Genomic DNA, 17793 nt, shown 5'->3' on the forward strand with positions numbered 1-17793 from the left:
TGCATGTCATGTGCGAGGTGCGGCCACAAGTTAGTGAATCAATCGTGCAAAACCAGCACTTAATACTCCTCTCTTTACTGTTCTAAGGTTGGAGACAAACAAAACCGACCAAGGAGTGTAGGTACGTGACAGCTGCTAAGCTGGTTTCCTTCTCTTACAACACTAAAAAGTACAGCAACTGCCAAAAGTTTCTGTAAACGAGGCCAAAACAACATGGAGAATAGCTCACAAAGTGTACTGGACAGCCTCTCAGATATACAGAGCAAGACGAGTACAAAAGGACTAAAAGACCACAGGGGCTCTGAACAGGCCATACTGCATTTATACTCATGAAACACTGTTCAGCTTGGATTACAATGTGCCATATTTTTTAAGCTTTTATTCCTAAAAACACGCAGCACAACAGTGAAAAGAATTAGCCCCTATTTGGAGTCCCAAGGTAAAGTGTTGATACGATACCTGTGTGAGCCCTTCTCAGCCCTATCGCTCTTGTTGCATGCTGTAAGAGCACTGTGCAACACTTCCTGTATGCGTTGCCGCTCAAGTATTCACTGTCAAAGTGAAAACGTAAGTGCACGCATGAGGTCTGGAGGCGGACCCAACGTAAGGTAGGTAGGTGTGTGTATGTGTTTTTGTAAGAGTGTGCACCAAAAATTAACTGATACAGAAGAATTCAAACTGTTTAAGTGTGTGGAAAGAGCCTGGCTGAGGAGATAGGGGGAGAATTTAAAAAAAATCATAGTTAAGAGAGAGCACTAACTTTCTCCCATTAATGGTTAACCAGATCAAAGTCTATACTTTATAATACATGAATTTAAGATCTGCCGAAGCGTGCATCGTTAAGTGATTAAGGGAGGGGATTGTTCATAAAGGAATTGGGCTTTCGCACCCTTTTGGTTTGACCCAGCAGTGAATCAGTGAGAGGCGGCGATAAGAAAGACATGTGAGCCAGCCTGTTCAGTGGGAAGGAAGTAAGCGTGTTTGAATGCATGTGTTCATAGCTGAAGGGTTTGTATCATTCATGTCGCCGCTCCTGGGAAGTGTATAGAAAAGGGCCTCGAGAGTTAGCGTACGCATAAGTAATGATCAGAATCATCACGAACAGCTATGACTTTGTGTCATGCACATTTAACAACAACAAAAGTGAGAAAAAGAAATGGAGAGAATTTGTGTGAATTCAAATTAAGGCGTATAGCCAGGTACGCACTATTTATAGCACATACGTGTCAAGAGTGTTTAACAAAGAACAGATGCGATCTTTAAAATGCAAACACCTGCTGGGAGAAGGTGGAGAGGCAGAGTGGACGAGCGCGGAGAACGGAGAGATCGACAGCAGGGTGGTGGTGGTGGTGTGGGGGGCAACAAAAAAAGAGCAACGAACAGCCAGCGGCAACGCCTTCACTCCTTAAGTGCTCCTACTTGCTGCCATGGCAACACTACGTATTCGGCTTGACGTGTGTGTGTGTGTGTGTGTGTGTGTGAGAGCGCGGGCGCCATGTGTGTGTGACCGTGGACGCATACTGCATTAGACAACAGCTGCTTCTGCTGCAGCCTTCAGGAGGATGTAAGGGACGTGACGCTGTTTTGTTTGGTGAGTAACCAGCCTCGCTCGCCCAAACTCGGCTGGCGCACTCACAATACTCCGGAGATCTGCGCCTATGCCCGTGTGCGTGTGTTTGTATGCTAGTGTCCAGCTACGCTCGGTCCCTTCGGTCTCGATCAGATCTGTGCACCAGCAGCAGCAGCAGCAGCAGCAGCAGACGGAAACCCCTTTCAAGCTTGTTATCTGCTTTTGAATCACGCTGCAGCAGGCGATCGGACGGACAAAGCGGGAGGGAGAAGTCAAGGAAAAGGGCTTACTCCTTCCCCCCCCTCCCCGGGCGCCAGCAGAGCTCCGGGGGAATGGTGAAGGTGGGGGAGCGCTGGGACTGTTTAAGACGCTAGATTATGCGAGGGCCACCTGTCACTCAGGGCCAGTGACCATGGCAACAGGCCCTGCGCAGTGCAGAGGGGAGGGAGGGAGGGATACCAAGGCAACAGCTCTGATGATGGCTAAGGGGGAGGCGGGCGGGCAATGCCTCTTCTTTTTTTTTTCTTCTTTTTTTTTTTAAAGGGACAGGAGCCCCTCCATAAGTTGATGACGTGTGTTATACTTTAGTCACACAAGAACCTCTTGCCTCATTTATTTGACACACACAAAAAAAAAAAAGCCGCGGCAATGTCCTTGACAGGACTATAGGAAACCGAGAGGAGGGGCGACAGCAGCCTTGTTGCCATGGCTCCATGCACCATTTTGGGTTTCACTGACTTAATGCAGCGTACACATGTGCAAACATCGAGCCACGGCATTAGTAAAGGATCAAGGAATATTACACAGCCAACCAGTGCTATGAACACAGTCATAGGCGCACATACATCTCCATTCTGGGCTTCGAGTTTCACAGATGTAGTTAATAGCTGAACACTGAGAACAGTCAATGTGATGAGGAATGGCTGAGTGCAAGTACAATCAATGGCAAGACTGAGCTGTCCATTAGAGCAGACACTTGAAGCGCCCTGCTTCCATGTACTGCAAAATCCCATTCCCATTAACATCAACGTTGTAAACCTGGGAGAAGAGATCTATGCGGGGAGACAGAATTTAATCAAGCCGTAGAGTTAAGACAAATATAATAGAGCTGCTTTAATAACAATAATAATAATAATATTATTAATAGAGGGCATGTTGGGCGGAGGAAGGGAAGACAGAGGACATCCTCTTGACGAAGAGTGTCAAATACATGAGTGCAGCCAAACCTATAGAAGGGTGAGAGATGAGAACAGTGGTAGTGAAACTGAGAATGAACTTTTGGCAAAGACGAATATCAAAGATGATGAATGAGGTGGGGTCATTAAAAAGGTGTGAACAGGGACGGCTTTGTGTATTTGTCAATTGTTACTCACTCTGAGCCTGCAGCCATGTCCAGGTATGAGGTGTCTGCTATGTCCACCCCTACTGGGATGACTATGCTCATGACGTTCTCTGCTGATCAGTTCTTGTCCTACTGAGTCCAGAGAATGGGAGTCCAAAACACTGAGGCATGCCAGCCACAGCAGTCATTGCAGACATCTAAGTGCATCCACAAGGCCTGAGCATGTAGTGGGAGAGAAGAGCAAAAAGAGAGACAAAAGAGACCAGTTATTAAATCTGTACACGCATCATTACTAGCATGAATTGATTGAACAGTTCCAACAATGTGTGATTTACTTCATACCGAGAACAAAAGCACATGCAGGGCTGCAGCACTAAGCAAACCACAATGATAGTGAAAACGGGGTATTTCCAGAACACGCAAATACACGATTCATACTTTCAGACCGAGAAACAGTGTTTGATATGGAAGTGTTTGACAGGAATTTCCCCTCTGACAAAGCGACCAAGCTGAGGCATTGACTGATGACACGGGAGAGGACACAATACTGTAAAAGTTGTAAGGCCTGAGCTGCTGCTGTGAACTGCGCTAAAGCAACCTCTACACACACACTATCTGCGATTAATGCAGAAGGCTGCACTGTAAGGAAGCTCCCACAAAGGGGAGCAAGAGAACACAGAGCAGCCAGCCGCCATGAAAGGAGGGAGGAAAAACGCAACAACACACAGAAGCCATTTTTCCCCCTCTCGACTGAAAAGGACTGCTCTATTCTAAGCACTCAAACATACTTCGCCAAAAGAAGACACACACCAACCGACCCGCAGAATCTCTACACATGGTATTGATATGAAAGCTTACATTTTGATTGTTACTACAGTTAGACAAGGGTTGTTCTTATGGGGGAAAAAACTGCTTGGGATGGATCATTTCATTAATAATTGACTGTGTTGGGTGTCGGGCATTGAATGTAGTGCCCCTCTGGTTGGTTGGACTAATAAATTATACACTAGCAATAGTATTGATGGGAATATTAAGCCATGTATTTGTGTCTGATGCGAGTCCAGACGGCAGCATATGTGTCCGTGTGGCTGCCTCCGATACAGAGACCTCTGTTGATAAGCGGGATTAATGTGAGGGACAGATGCCGAGACCAAATAGGCTGGAGGTCACACCTCCGCCAGCTCGTACACACTGGGGCCAAACAAAAGGCTCAAATCGTGGATTGGGGTGTACAAGGGAGAGGAGCTACAAAGCAGGAGTATTTCATGTATTGAGTAGGGACATACTTCACAAACTTGGCGAGTAATAACACACCATCACACCAAAACATGCCTCTGCACGCCTTTGAATGGACTGACTATTCTGGACTAACCATGTCTTCTGAACCGAGCACAAAAAAGCATGTAGACACACATGTCTTTCCACAGAATAAACTAATTTCATCATTTTGTTCATTGTCAACCGCAACAGCACGGCCTCTGAAGGAAACTCACAGTTCAACGGGGATGAACGCAAAAACTGAAGATTCTTTTGAAAAGGGAGGAAAACAAACAGCCGTGAGAGTAATTTCAGGTACTAATTTACCCAAATGCACGATTAGAGCCAGCAGGACTGGTGAGAGGCTCACAGACATGACAGCTGTCACCACCAGGCCTAATTAATAGCAGGAAGAAGACCCCTGTGTGTCTGTGTGTCAGCCAAGGCTGCCGATGGGATCACCCTCCAAATTCTCTTCTGATACCGTGTCCCTGAGTGAATGGGTTAAACAGCAGGGGCACTATCGCTGGCCGAGGCCTATCGTGATTAAAGCTGATGTAACTGGGACACTTTCTTTCAACGAGGATAGGCCGTTTTGCCAAAAACATTGAAATGTCAGACTTCTCCTCCTTTGTATCATCTGAAAAGGCCCAGTATGTTTTAGCACTGGTAAATAGCTTCTCCTCTGAAGCAGCCCGTTTGTTCACCCGTCCACCAGGTTGGTCTCCATTTCATCCAGGGAACCCTGCAGTCACAACTCAGGAATGCACACACAAGCCCCGTCCACAATCACAAAAAAACACACGCACACAAACTGATAGATAACCCCTCGCCCTGTCCTTTCAAAACATTCCTCTCCATAAGAAACACCAGTGTGCAAACATACATGCACTGTGCTACAACCAGACAGAGTTAAGACTGACAAAAGGCGGGTCGGGGGGAAAAAAAGAAAAACAAGTACAGTACAGCTGCATTCCTGACTAAATCTGAACTGCGCTGTGACTGCCTCTGCCTGCTCCTCCTACTTCCTCTAGAAGAGATGTCCATCAGCCTGGCGAAACGCAGCCAAAGAAAGGAAAAGAAGAAGAAAAAAACACAACCCCCCCTCCTTCCTGTGCCCAGTCACCCCGCCCAGCCGGATTTCTCTCCCTCCTCTGTACATTTCCTAAATAAACCCGAGACCGTAACGCAGAGGGAAGGGGAGTGTCGCAGACGCAGTTCAAAATGACATGGAGCCCGGGAGAGACCATTTAAAGTCACCTTTAGCCAAATCCACTACTGTTATGGAAACGCATAAAAGGAGCGAGGGGTTGGGGAGGAAAATGGGGAACATGCACAGGGAGAGGGTGAGTATAAGAGGGACATAGAAAAACAAGTAGCGAAAGTGGACAATTATAAAAACAAGCCACAGGGTGGAAATGAGTTTGGTTTTGCAGTGCGTCTTTCTGTCTACAAAACCGTTCACCTTTTGTGCGGTCTTCTGGCACTGTAAGGGGGCTTTAGAAATCATCCACAGACCCTCCATTTCAGAGGGCAGCGTGGTGGGGGAGGTGTACATGGGGTCTGTCTGACGGTGACGCTACACAGCCGAGACCTGGTTGGACTCTGGGTGGCAGAGTGGAGCACATAGCGTAACCCAGTCTCTCCTTTCTCCTCCTTCCCTCCCTCTGCAAGGGGACACAGTCACGTCATTGTGTGGGGAATAACTATCCTTTTAAGACCGAACCGCACTGAAGTCAGTGAGGGAAAACCCACATCGCCACACTCAAAACCACGCCGCTACAGACGACAGCTTTCCTCTCTTCTCAGTGTATTTCCCCGGCTCTATGTGCAAGTGTTTTAATTCTTCTTTTCGCAGCCAAGTCTCAGCAGATTATGCTTTTCGATAAGTAGGAGGGGCAACTGAAAATGAGGGATTCCAACTGAATCCCCCCCCACACTCCCTTCTCTCCCTCCCTCTCTGCCAAGCTGATGCGACTTCACACCATCCCCAGAACTGGCTGCAATGACTCAGCTCATAAACAAACGGATAAAACTAACTAAACAAATACAGTCACATACACAGGAAGAAGCATGACCCAGATGGAATGTAGGCCTGGCCCTCTGCTTAACGGTGCCCACAGAGGGACACATTGCATCTGCCCTGTCCTTCATAAATCAGTGTGCCCATGGCTGCCAGCTGCACCCGAGCACTGAAGGTGAAGTCATACATCAATACAGCGGAGAATATGGTCCACATAAGCGATTTTTTTGCGGCCACAATAAGAACTGTGCTGTTGAGAGCGCAGGCCAGTGCCTCAGCTGACTGTAGAGATCAGTTCATTTAGGAGTCAGATAGTGAGGAGACGGTGGTATTGCAGTTTCTTAGAACTCGCAACTAGTAAACAATGAAAGGAGAAGGTCCAGCAGTGTGACGGGCCGATGAAGAAACAAAGTAATAACATTAAGGAGGTTTTTAGGGGGCTACATTAAATGTCTGCATCACAACAGACCTGATTCCCGCCACATGTTTTACCTGCAATGGCATTTCATATGGTTTTAATGTGATGAATGTCAGACATATGATCCCAATACCGCATCCCAAGGACAAAAAGCTAAATAATATCCTCTGTGCTCAGTTCAAACAACCAGGGGATGCGTGAGTTAAAGTCAGAAGGAGCGGGATCTGGCAGCAAAGCTGGGGCAGCCCTCCTGTAGCCTGAGTAATGGCTGTTCACGAGAGCCCCCGGGGCACAATCTCTCCATCTCCCTCTCGGTCCTGCTTAAGGAGTATCACAGCCGGGCTCTGTGTGGTCACGGGTGAGTTCCTTTCAACATGTGTACGTTACATTGCAATGCCTCTTCATCTGTTTGACTGAACTTGTGAATGCTAATATTAATTTGTCTCTTGGTCGTGAGGAGCTATCCTGGTTGTCAGGGCAGGCACAGATGCATGCAGCTGGAAACTCATTACAGCATTTGTAGAATGTGATGTGCAGCTAACTAAAAATTGGAGTCATGCCTGTTCCTGTGGGTCCATAGGAAATGGGGAGAGGCAATTCAGCAACTATGGGGCAAAAAAACAGTCGGAGCCACTTAGAGGTCCCATTACGGCAGTGTTTTGAGGATCAATTTCACGCCTGGTCCACAGTGCCTTTACATCAACAACATTGATGGCATATCCCCTCTTTAATCGGCCCATCCTACAGATGAATGCTATTGTAACACAGACACAGCAACAGAAAGGAAGTTAGGGAGGTGTAGTAGGGCTGCTGGAGGCCCAGCCCTAAAGCCACCTGTCGGCGAGGAAGCTCGCTAGCTTAAAGAGGGATCCGTTACGGCCCAGCAAGCTGCACAAAAACAGGTCACCTGAGCCCATCTCTTCCCAGCTGGGATACCATGTGACTGTGTTGGGCTCCAGAGCCAGGCCGCTTTGTCTCTGGGTCCCTTAGTGTCTCTGGGTATCCCACAAGTGAGATCACTGGAGACCAGGTGACAGTCACACGCAGCTTAGCCCCACAGGGTGAGGTATGCATCTATAGAGACACACACATCACCTAAACAGACGTGCTACTGTTTCAGGGACCAGAGTTTATTGTCTGGAGATTGGGATGAGCACAATAACAAGGAGAGCACCTCCAAGCACAGGAAGAGTGTCAAAGAGAAAGCTGAGGAATATGTGGCCTTCATCTGCCCCGTCAATAAGTCAATACACCAATAGACATCCTGTGCACCTGTATGACTTCCTTCTTGTCTCTTTGTGTCTCTCTCTGCTGCGAACACTGAAAAATGAAATAGTTTGGTGCTGACTATTTGATCTTTTGCGTGTGTCCATCTAGGGGTTAGGGTGAGAAGAAAGGTGTGTCATCTGAGAATAGTAGTCTCCTTGCCACCTGCCATAGTTGCCTGTCCCTGTGGCAGAGGGGGAGTGGCAGCTCACCCCGTCACTATCTCCGTCAACAAAGCAAGAGTACACACTTTGCTGCTGCACACGGCAACCAGGCACACATATGGCCGGTCCGATATTTAACACCTAATAAAGCTGCAATATCATGTAGAAGGGAGGCAGGGAAAAGAGCATGTATTAGTACAGAGGCCTCTGCTCCTTTAAAAGCAAGAACAAGATGGCTTGGGATTTTGTGTATTATCTAGCAGAGACTGATTAAGCACTGCACAGAAGGGCCCTCTCACTCATCTAGTAGTAATAAACCCTCCACATAAGAGAAGACCCTTTGGCACTTACTATTATGTGAACCATACTGGCAGCTGAACTTCCATTATAATGACACAGACACTCAATGGATAGAAACCGTACAGACCAATCAAGTGCTTAATGATGTTTATGATATGAGGAATGATAAAGTGACATTAAATTGACCCTCTAGTGTCTGCTTATTTCACATGGTATGCTTTGGAGCTTGAAGGCCCCTGTCATGCGTTATTCTGGCGTCTAACAGGTGCTTTAGTCAAACAAGCACTTGTGTATGAAAGAACTATTAGATTAACACCGATGGCTTGCACAAGGTTGACAAATCATAAAACATCCTCAGCCTACAGCTAAACAGATGTTTACTGTCATGTAACTACAATGGTACTAAATATATTTGTGAATAAATGTGCTTCAACTGCAAAATTGTCTCTTTATTCACTGAACTGACATTAAAACGATCAGTAGGGAAAGAGGAAAAAAAGACTTGGCATTAGTCAATAATGGGGATTGCAGCTGAAAAAAGTGCCAAAGTTTGTCCCACAGGGTGACGTTGACGAAAAGCCAGCTGTGCCACACCATCACAGGGCTTTGTGAGAGCCTAAAGGCTTGAAAACACTATCCTGGAATATAGCTTTGCTTTACAAAATGTTGATGCTGCGTTTAAATACAAAATTAGGTCACATTTTTGGCGTGCAATGGTAAATACATACAACAACATTTGATTGTGCAGAGGCAACATGAAAGATAAGCACCTGACTAGTGTGTAGTTCAAGTATTTACTGTGCAGCTATATTATATATTATTACCTCGCTACATATAAATATCAGATGAAAACACTGACTGAAACATCCCCCGCATTTTATGTTGTTTCGGTTGAGTCGAAGCAAATTAAATATTCAACAGACTTCTGTCTTTGAACACTGGACTGAAAACCAAAATTACATCTACCCACTATAACTAAGCAAACTATGTAATGTTAACTTAGTAAAGACTATTTCAGGGAGGTCATTTTGTGAAAAAGGAGCTTGTCTGTAACATACAAGTGACAAAGAGTGATGCTTGTGTACTTTCCTGAAACATAATGCTGTCAAAAAACACATCAAGGTGCCCTCTCTCGGTATTTCGCAGTACTTATATCTAATTTTCTATGATTACAAACCCTCATGTCCCACAAATCCACCCTACAACACGAAACAGGCGATAGCATAAGCCGTGACGCATGTTACAGCCACACTATGCAACTCGTTTTGGGAACCGCCACAGCGGCGTCAGTGAATGTTACTACAAGCAACACAAAAAACGCATTATTATCGAGGCGTGATCGAGATTGTTTGACGTTATTATACTACCTAAACTCAACTAAAAAATAAATAAATATCCGGTGTTGTGTAGTTGCTTCCCTGTGAGTGTGTCGGCGCTGCAGTCAGTCCTGCCGATAGGGGTGTGGAGGGCACAACGTTGCTATTATGTTACCACAACACCCTGGGTGCTGTCGCCATTTTCATAGCGCTTTTCTCAGGACTGCGAGACAATCGTGTGGCCAGGGGAGCCTCGCCATGGGAGGAAAATCCCCAAGAATGCATTCAATCGCCTCTTTCATACACTCTAACTTAAGTATCCCTCTGTCGGTACAGTCTCTGTGTTGTTACCATTACAGTTTTTTTGTGAATTCGTCGACAGCAAAGCCAGGGAGCTAATCGGCTAGCAATTACGGCCAGGCAATGGCCTCTGGAAATGTAGCAGGCTAAAACAATCGAAGCACGACTCGCCTTTTAAAATTTACGTTTCTTTCTCTCTTTTTTTTATATACCGTTAAGCAGAAAGCGATAACAAACAACGTTTAGCACAATGACGACTCGAATATCTTTGTTTACTTGGACCGTAAATAAACGCCAACCCAAAAAAATGGCCGTGGAAAGTAACGCGCAATGCTAACGGTAACCGACGGAAGTTCACGACATAATGCGTACAGGGTTAAAGTTATAAAGTGGATTAATACTTGGCTCTCCGAATAGCAAAGCAGGGCGATTGCACATGTATACGTTTATGTGTTTAAAGCCAGGTAAAGTAGGCATTTGCGACTGTGTACTTTCAGCGTGGCTTGCCTGGATCGAGATGGGGTTACAAATTGTCTGACTGGGGCGAGATGCCCAAAAATGCAACACCCCCTCCCCCACGCTTGCTGCAATTGAACCCAATACACCCTTAATCTAAATTCAGTGATCGCTAATGTACTCTTTGTTTTACGTCCGATTATAATACACAACAGTCGTCAGTTGCTCGTTTGACATTGGGTCTATTCTCGATTACCTCTCGTCATAACTACAATTCCATTAAAAGCTCAGTAGCATGAGATTACTGCGCAGTGTAGCAGCTGCCCTTTGCTTGGAGCAGACTCGCGCATAACAGACGAAACACCTTCATATATTTGTTTAATGTTACGTGCACGTTAAAGCTCGTTGTCCTCCGACTTTGAACAGTTGCATTGTATGTTTTTTTCTTTCTTTCTTTCGCTGAACGGAAATAATGCCACCGTGCTCTAGCAAGCAGGGTGGGAGCCGCCACGACCAAATTCAAGTTTGTAACTAAAGCTAAATGTACTGTTTTCATGCTGGTCGAGGGTGTTGCAAATACTGTTATCAAGTAACACAGGGTGTGAACCAAAAAACGACTGCGTTTTCTGGCCGGCGCGAAATCCCTTTTGCTGATATATAGTACAAATTAGTGAATAGTTCAAAATAGGAGGTCACATACTTAAGTTGCAATAAAGCGAATGAAACCGTGCGCAATATGGCCTGCGGTTTCTGACTCGACCCGTCATGGAGCGAGTCCCCCCTCTGCTTCTGCTAAAAGTGCTAATAACACGAATATATACATACATATATATCGTACTTTACAACAAAAAGGGGACTAGTTGACGACTGGCAATGTTATCCAAAGAGGATACCCGTTAGGCTTGTGGGACAGCCATTAATCTAATTGCAGCGTTTTCGTCTTACGTTGATGTCTCTTTGGGCTCGAAGCTGCGTTGACCGCGTCGCTAACAATCACAATCGATCGCTGCTGCTTGTAAATCATATTTGTATGACGTTTTCCCTTTATGGCCACACTATCAAAGAGGACTCGAAGCCTTGTGTCAAGCTAATTTGAGCTAGTAGCATGCGCTAGTTAGCTGTCGGTCTCCTGGCCAACATGACACTTTGGGCTACAGGGGAAACTTGCGTCACCCGGTTAGCAGTTTTTTTAAAATATTTTGATCGGGGTGAATATGAAGAAAATTCACATTGCCACAACATGCCCTGAACGGTACTGCTCAGCTAGCTAGCAAGCTAAACTCAGCTGATACTACGTTAGCCAGCACCAGCATGATGTGCCTAGCCAGCTAACTAAAGCCAACAATAGCCTTCCAGGTCGGATTTGTGCTCACCTGTAACTACCAAGTAATGCAGTTTACTCACCGTTTTATGTCCACTATGGATGATCTGAACAGCGAATTAGGGGACCTGGGTAAGACCCCCGTCGCTTTCCACACAGCTTCCACAACCAAAACAATACTTCTGTCCACACACTGCGGATCCCTAGCAAAGCTTTAAAATGTTTGTATACTATCCTGTCGGCTAAAGAGTCCTTTCGTGTGAAAAATCTCCTGCTTCTTGGGCAACGAGGCGACCCAAATTTGACTATAAATCTATTCGAAACCGTTAAAACAGTGCCCTGGTCATCGGCGACTTTTCGAAATTAGATCCCCTCAAACCAGTCTCTTTTCCCTTTGCAAAAATGGCGGCCCTGCCAGGACTGCCGAGACTCCGCCTCCCCCACGAGCCCCCCTTCCTCCCCATCACTAAACCCGAGCTCCGCCTCCACATACTGCGGGGCTACACTCCCGATTTCACAGGGGCATCGTGATCGCGCTTCCATGCGCGTCCATGACTATGATTCCTCAAGACAAGTCTACTATTTATGTCGGTAACGGTCTGGCTTTACCGTGTGTTTTTCGCTTTAAACGTCGGAAGGACAATTATAGTAGAAATTGGACCTTAGCATGTTGAATAATTGAAAATTAAAATTGCTGAAGACATATTACAGGTGGTTTAATCGTTGTTTTTGTTAGGATTTTTAAAATAGCCAAGGTTGCAGAATGCAGTATGCAGCACATTGCAATAACATAGTGTTGTATGCTGGTTTCATTCATGTCCGTGCAATCTTCATGATCATCGTGTGAAAGGTTAGGCAGCTGTAGGAATGTTTTTATCAGGGGGTTTGTTTTAAACTAACTTCCCCTCCTGTTTCCTATTTTTCCTCTCAGGGATAAAGGCCATATTTTGACTCAACACAAACCCTAATAGAGCCAGTTTTATATTACATTTAACATCTACTTTTTTTTCTTTTTTTTCGAGACCTAAACCGACATGGGCTACAGCAACAATTGAATCACAAAAATGTGGGCCAAGTAGGCCGGACCAGACTATTTATTAGCCCATTGCTGCCATACAAATGTGTGTGTTGATTACAAACTTAACACAACTGAAAAGTGATTATGTAGGACCAAAAACATAGATTTTTACTCCTGGCATGGCTGAAAAGAATCACCTAAATCCACTACCCAAGGCAGGAGGAGGCAACTAAGCTGTTATGTAACCCCTTACACAAGAGCTGCATTTTGTATATTGAACTGATGTCAGAAAGTGGTACCTATTAAACAGTGACCATTGACAGTAAGTCCAGAATGAAGACAGCAAGCTGTGGAGGGATACAACATTGTGAAACTGATCCTAAACCATGCACACTAAAGCCTACATGTTTGCACAATTCACACTGGCCTTGAAGTCATAATCTCACATGCAAATCTCACATCTTTGTCTCTTCAGGAAATCCCAATTCAAAGCATCTGGAATATATGATGTATGTGTCTCTGTCATCAGCTGTCTGGTAGTTACAACAACCCTTTGGATTTATTTAACAACCATATCACTCGACATAAGCTCTGACATGTTTAACACAGTAAAGAAATAGTAATTCCAGCAATCTCTCCGACAGCTTTATTGTTGTGGCAAATCGGTTTCTGTCAAATCTCCAGAAATATGTCTGTAGAAATCCCTTTGACATCATTTGTTCAGAGAGGATGTTCTCATCGTTTCCATTTATTGACCCTCCCCCACCCGAAACCGCATCCCCCAGCGCATGCGCATTCGTGCAGGACCGCTGCAAACCCGCAACTGCTGGTGCACGGGCAGCCAGGTTTTCTTTGAAATAAACTTGAGGGAGGACGGAGGTAAAAATGGGGCCGATCGAGCCACCGTCACCCGCTTGCAAACGGAAATGATCGTAGACGGCTGTGGAGGACGCAGCGATGAAAACGGTCACTGTCGATTCTTCAGAGAGGACGACGTTTATCCGTGACCGTTCATCGTGTTTTCGGTCTGAAGATGATCTGACATCCATTATGTTGAAAGATAATGTCGTACATTTGATGGGAGGTTTAATCATTGTTTGAAAACGAATCGATGAAGGTTTTTCCTTTTTAGAAATGGTTGGTTTCTGATGACATCATGTAGATAGTGTTTGTGGGCGGGCTCTGAGCTGTGAGGGGAGAGGGGCGCAACCGGAGAGCATCTACGACCAGGCGCCATTAGGTAACGACGTGCAGTGTATGTATTTATATCCGTAAATAGGCTTCCCGGTGGCCACAATGTCGCCGGGGCGACACGACGACGTGTGTCTTGTACGTGGAGTGGAGAATTGACCGTTTTCGTCTGGCGATAAAATCGACTTCCTGTCGTTAAACCAACTTCATTATCGTTGTGGACTGGAAACAAGATGGCGTCGAGGATTCCTTTCTTTTAGTGCGCGCGGGTCGTCGAGGTCGCGCACTCTTGGGCGGCGGCGCCGTGCGCGTTCTCGCCACAATGTTATTATTTCCTGTTTCACATCGTGAGGAGTTGACGTCCTTGTTACATTCACAAACTGAGCGCCAGACCGAGATGTGAACCTTGTGCTTATGTTTTTACATTTGTCTGTGTGGTTGTTTGGGCTGTGTTGCCCTATAAAACTACGTTTTTTCATGATAATGTGACAAATGAACGACCTCCCCCCCACAATCACTTGTACAATTTGAGTGATTTGCTGATCTCTGTATATTCCAATTACATAAGCACCTAATGTTCATCTGCCACTTTTAACACAATTGTTGAATAGTCTTACTCTTAAAAAGGATAAACTGTCATGCTCAACAGCACAGCACTCAGTAGAGCTCCCTTCACCCGGTTTGTTTTAGCTTTCGACCCCATCTAGTGGACATTGGAGGCAAATATTTAGAGTTTGTATTAAATTAATGCACGTTTGTAAAATAAACAAGTTACATAATCGATACATTTTAGATTTATTCTGGCAATTCTGACCATAGTTATACAAAAGTACTATGACACGTTATGACCCAATGGTAGCCTAGATTTGTATTTAGGCAAACAACTGTGTACGCAAAGTGGTCTAAGCCCACAACAGAAATAAGAAAAGTTCTGTTGTAGTGATAATCTGTTTATGTAGATAGAAAGATAAATGGATAGGCAGTACCAGGCAAAGTTACATAGGAGTAAAATATTAGTTTTTAAAAATACTCAATATATACGACAAAACAGCAGAGAACATTAAGAACAGTTGACAATAAAGCAAGTGCAAAAATGTGTATATAAGTATATGCATTGAAATGTAAGTATTTACACAGACTAACTCAACAACAAAAGCAGTGCAAGTTGTTGATGTTGATTCAACTGATGTAGGATCTGGCCAGAGGTGGCTTATTATAAAGTCTATCCTAAATACACAGTGTTTCATCTCTCAGTCAACTTAGTCAGTGCATGTCATTATTCAGAGGATGAAATAGTCAGGTCCTTTATTTACGTAAATGTAACAATACTACATAAAAAATACTCCACTACAAGTCTAAATCAAGATTGCAAAGTATATAAGAAATGTATGTTTAAATATATTTATTATCTACTTATTATAAATGATGTTTTTTTTATTACTGATGCATTTATGTGCATGTGAAAATACAAGTACCTATACATTACATGAAATACTATCATAAGTATTTGATAGCAGAACTCAAGGTAAAGCCCTTCTCTTGGAGACCACAAGAGGGCGCTGTAAGTTCAAACTGCCAGCTAACTAGCCAATCATCACGGAGAAATAACGGAAGTAGTCGCTCACTGTCCAATCACAGCCATCGTTATTGGGAAGTCACTTATTGACAAGAGGAGAAGGTGACTCCTCGGCGAACTGGACAGTACTCCGTCTAAATCTCAACAAATAACCCAAAATAAGACTGGTGTTCGCTTTGTAAGCAACCATGTCTTCTTTTGGACGGGTGTTGGGAGTTCTCCGGACCGGAAGTCAGCTCCTCAGACGCAGGACGCAAAAGATAACGACCAGAAAGTCAGTCTTGTGACGCCCGCTCGCGGTTTATGCTAGCTCAAGAAAAGACATTTATGCATTATCATTTAAGTTCTTTAACCTCTACACTATCACGATCTTAAATGTCACTCTACATGTCTACGTGATATGTTATTGACTTAAGTATTTTAATTGTGTGTGTGTTTTTAAACATGTTTTAGAGCTAGCGATGGACCGCACATCGAGCCCCAGTACAGGGCCTATCCTCAGCTAACGAAGAAACAGAAGTTCGACTCGGAGGTCATTAGCGGTGCCATGTGGTTCTGGATCCTGTGGCACTGCTGGCACGAACCCGAAGCAGTCTTGGTTAGTAAACGTGTTGTTGCACACACTATGTACGCACTGAGTACACACTATCCAGGCTATATTGCGCTGAGCATGACACTCTACTGCAGGTGGAAAGTAACATCACAACGTTACATTTAATCAAGTACTGTACTTTTGGGCAACGTTGATATACGAGTAGTATTTCCGTTTACTGCTACTTTTTACGTCTATTATAATGTTATTACAGTTCAAGGGCAAATATCGTGCAATATATAGCAACATCTACAGCTGCTATTATGTTGTGACATGATAATATAGTATATACTTTTACTTGCGTCAAATTTTGAATGCGTATATGTATAAGAAGAAAACCGCGTAAGACCTTAAATAGTGCAGCACTATTATATATTAAATATAATATATAGTATTAGCAGACTTTGTACAGTAGTTATACAACGGATAAGTAATGCGCATAACTACTTTTACTTATATATTATAGTTATGTCTCTGTGTACTGAATGAATGAAAGACTTAAAATGAGACTCTGAATCAAAGTATGATTTTGCAAAGCCAATCCAGCGTTGTTCTGACATGTAAAAGAGGCAGAGTTGTCAGAGTTGTTCATTATAAACATCCTCTGAACCGTGAATAAAGTTTTTAATATGAGATGAAACTTCAACAAACTTGCTAGGTTGCAGCAAAAAGTGATATGCATATAGAATGTTTTTGTATTGTGTGTACTTTTACTAGTAGTGTCGATCTAGAGTGTACTGTAGATATAATGTACAGCAAGGCTGAGATCCGCCTTCTGGGACTGGCACCGCAGTGGCAAGCGTCAGTCAAGTAGTTGGAACCTGTCTTTGTAATGTGTGTACTGTTACTAGTTGTCTGGCTATAGCCTGCCATTCTGTACAAACCTGACATGATGAAAATGTTAAATGAAGGTTCCTTCCTCTTCGGTAGGGTCACTACGCCTGGCCCGATGCCTCTGCATGGACCGACGAGGAGCTCGGAATCCCAGCGGACGATGAGGAATGAGGTAGTTGCTTCAGTTTCCTTTGTTTTAATGAACACTGGTCTGGTAATCAATGAGGACAAGAGTTTTTATTTCTACAAAACATAATCCAAATGTAGAGGAAGTCAAAACACATGATAAAAATCTGATCCAAGTAATTCATATTTTCTGATTTTGTCAAATGTTTGTGCATGTCTTATTTCATATTATACAAGCCTGTGTTTCAGCTCCTTTAGATTAGGAAAAGGGCAACACGTAACTTTCAACGAACTTAATATAAACACATTACAAATTGCAATGTAGCACTCTGAGTCAATTGAAAGACTGTTGAAAATCGCACTTTGAAATGTAGATGTATTCTATTATTACCATTTGTGTTGGGTGTAAATGCCTCTCTGTATAATTTAATAATCATTAGTACCACAAACTACATCATACAGTTGTATTAATAGTTAACATTTTAATATTCATGAAAGTAATGTAGTTTAGGTGTACCTTTTATAAATAAGCAACTGAGGTTTTTTGTCCATTGCTATAATCATGATCTTATTTTTTTGTCTGTAGACCAACATGAGGGATTCAAGCTGCTGGATAAGTCTTTGTGAAAATCTCCAGGATATTCTGAAAGTCAGTTCTGTACATAGACTAATAAAACTCTTTAAATATGTCTAAACTGGTGCATTTATTTCTGTAAAACCAGT

At 44.0% G+C, this 17793-nt stretch overlaps 2 protein-coding genes across 11 annotated transcripts in view; one reads left to right on the top strand and one right to left on the bottom strand.

Annotated features, from left to right (window-relative positions):
• The window catches only part of kmt2e (lysine (K)-specific methyltransferase 2E), a 28240-nt gene extending 16102 nt beyond the window's left edge, over nucleotides 1-12138 (bottom strand). For all 10 annotated transcript variants that reach the window (XM_068585996.1, XM_068585994.1, XM_068585991.1 and 7 more), the window contains exons 1-2: nucleotides 11817-12138; nucleotides 2944-3128 (exon numbers count right to left, since the gene is read on the bottom strand). In XM_068585996.1, coding sequence (XP_068442097.1) covers nucleotides 2944-3014 — 71 coding nt within the window. In that variant the 5' untranslated portion in view covers nucleotides 3015-3128; nucleotides 11817-12138. The remainder of the gene's footprint in view (nucleotides 1-2943; nucleotides 3129-11816) is intronic.
• A 3451-nt stretch (nucleotides 12139-15589) lies between these two features.
• On the top strand, nucleotides 15590-17759 carry ndufb2 (NADH:ubiquinone oxidoreductase subunit B2). The gene is made up of 4 exons (XM_068586325.1): nucleotides 15590-15792; nucleotides 15972-16116; nucleotides 17041-17116; nucleotides 17657-17759. Exons 1-3 carry the CDS (start codon nucleotides 15707-15709, stop codon nucleotides 17113-17115), a joined length of 306 nt encoding a protein of 101 aa, XP_068442426.1. The 5' UTR covers nucleotides 15590-15706; the 3' UTR covers nucleotide 17116; nucleotides 17657-17759.
• The last annotated feature ends 34 nt before the right edge of the window (nucleotides 17760-17793 follow it).

This window comes from Clinocottus analis, unplaced genomic scaffold, assembly GCF_023055335.1.
Source record: "Clinocottus analis isolate CAN_PGR_092001 unplaced genomic scaffold, fCliAna1.0.p SCAF_20, whole genome shotgun sequence".
NCBI lineage: Eukaryota > Metazoa > Chordata > Actinopteri > Perciformes > Cottidae > Clinocottus > Clinocottus analis.

What these genes read in the sequence shown, in the direction of transcription:
- ndufb2 (XM_068586325.1), top strand. Translation starts at nt 15,707, where the DNA reads ATGTCTTCTTTTGGACGGGTGTTGGGAGTTCTCCGGACCGGAAGTCAG. An exon ending in CAAAAGATAACGACCAGAAA is followed by an intron (nt 15,793 to 15,971) that starts GTCAGTCTTGTG and finishes AACATGTTTTAG; the next exon opens with AGCTAGCGATGGACCGCACA. An exon ending in ACGAACCCGAAGCAGTCTTG is followed by an intron (nt 16,117 to 17,040) that starts GTTAGTAAACGT and finishes CCTCTTCGGTAG; the next exon opens with GGTCACTACGCCTGGCCCGA.